A 2042-nucleotide genomic window follows, 5' to 3' on the forward strand; every position below is an offset into this window, starting at 1 on the left:
TATAAGAAAACATATTCATGATACTTAGTTGAGAGCACAGCAATATCATTGTAGCCATGGCTGTTCTTTTCAATCTCTTTCTTCTTTCTTGCTTCACTACTATTGCTACTACATCCTTAGCTACCACTAATCCCACCAATGCAAAACCTAAGCGCTTGATCGCCAAACTCATTCACTATAACTCGATATACTCTCCATACTACAACCCTAAGGACACCATAGCAGACCGAGCTAGACATGCCATAAACAGTTCAAATGCTCGTTTTGACTACATATGGAAGAAGATTCAAGGGATTTCTCTAGACACAGATGATGTGCGCTCTGGTGTTATTGCTGATAATAGGCGTATAGGGTTTCTAGCAAATATATCCATTGGTTCACCTCCTCTTCCACAGCTCCTAGTTATGGACACAGGTAGTAGTCTATCGTGGATTCAATGTCGGCCTTGCACTCACTGTTTGACCCAAGATCTTCCAATTTTTAATCCTCCGGAGTCTGCCACATATAGTTCAGTACCTTGTGATGCTCCCAATTGCCTTTATCAAATTCCCGGTATTATTTGTCGAGCTCCACGTTGCGGCTTCAAACTAAAATACGGCGATGGCACTGCTGTATCTGGGTTTTTGGGCACTGAAAAGATCACCTTTGAGACTTCTGATGAAGGAATAACATCGGTACCCAGATTAGTTTTTGGTTGTGCAACTGACGTGGTTAATAGCATGGGTACTTTGGGTGGCCAAATTAGCGGATTACTTGGTCTTGGCGCTGAGGTGATATCATTGCCTAATCAACTGGGTTCTAAATTCTCTTACTGCATTGGTTCTATATGGGATCCTAAGTATATTCATAATCAGTTGATTTTTGGAGAAGGAGCAAAAACAGAAGGCATTACTACCTTTCTTGAAATTATTGGTAGCTTTTACTATATAAGGTTAGATAGTATCAATGTGGGTGAGAAAATGCTAGACATTTCGCCTCAAGTGTTTGAATTGAGTAAAGACGGCAAACGTGGAGTCATTATTGATTCAGGGACAACACTTACTTATCTACCAAAAGCTGCGTTTGATCCACTTAAAGATGAAGTACTAAGCTTGATGAATGGCATTGTACAATTCATCGGAACGCAACATTCAGCTCCTTGCTTCAAGGGGGTCATTGATCGTGAACTTGTTGGGTTTCCAGTAGTTACCTTTAACTTTGCAAATGGGGTTGACTTGGCTTTAGATGTAAAGAGCTTTTTTTACATGGCTAATCCAAACACCTTTTGCATGGCTATGGCTCCGACTTTTGCGGCCAACTTGACAATAATTGGAGTATGGGCTCAACAAAGTTATAACATCGCCTATAATCTTGCTTCCAAAACAATTTCTATACAACGGATTGACTGTGCACTCTTAGAATGAGATGTTATTTACCGTGGCAGATTCAAGAATTTTTTCTAAGGTGGTTCTTAAGACAAATAATTATACAATTTAACAATAAGAGAAATTCACAAATTCAAGATGATATCTTTTCTAAGTGAAATTCAACACAAATTCACTTAGAAGATGAAGATGAATTTTGCACAGGAGATGAATCTTGGGTATGTGTTTTTCTTATAAAATATTTGTCCATAATACTAGTAAAAGAATTAACAATAAACTATAAGTTCATTTGAAATATTAATAAAATTATTAATTATTGTTTTTTAATTAGTTGTTTCATTATTTTTCTTTGCCTAACATATTTTAATTTTTAATTTATTTTTTTGTCTTTTATAATGTCTTATTCACTAACTTTTAATGGCTTCACTACCCTAGTCCAAATATCCAATGCTACGGCTGGCCCCATCTACCCCCACTCAAGAGACAAGAGCCAACACCAGCCAATCTACACAATATAACAATTACATTACATACAGACTATATAGTCATACAATTGCACAAAACATTAAAAAATATAAAACATACACAAAACGACAAACTCCGAAACCAATAAAGGCAATTAGGCAAAGCTATTCAATTGAATCAATTCCAAAGAGATTCATAGAACCAGATTTTTTT

At 36.5% G+C, this 2042-nt stretch overlaps 1 protein-coding gene across 1 annotated transcript; it reads left to right on the plus strand.

Moving 5' to 3' along the window:
- Positions 1–56: 56 nt before the first annotated feature.
- LOC142620683 (aspartic proteinase CDR1-like) lies at positions 57–1403 on the plus strand. Its single transcript, XM_075794008.1, has one exon. The coding sequence runs from the start codon at positions 57–59 to the stop codon at positions 1401–1403; it is 1347 nt and encodes a 448-aa protein (XP_075650123.1).
- The last annotated feature ends 639 nt before the right edge of the window (positions 1404–2042 follow it).

This window comes from Castanea sativa, chromosome 12 (assembly GCF_040712315.1).
Source record: "Castanea sativa cultivar Marrone di Chiusa Pesio chromosome 12, ASM4071231v1".
NCBI lineage: Eukaryota > Viridiplantae > Streptophyta > Magnoliopsida > Fagales > Fagaceae > Castanea > Castanea sativa.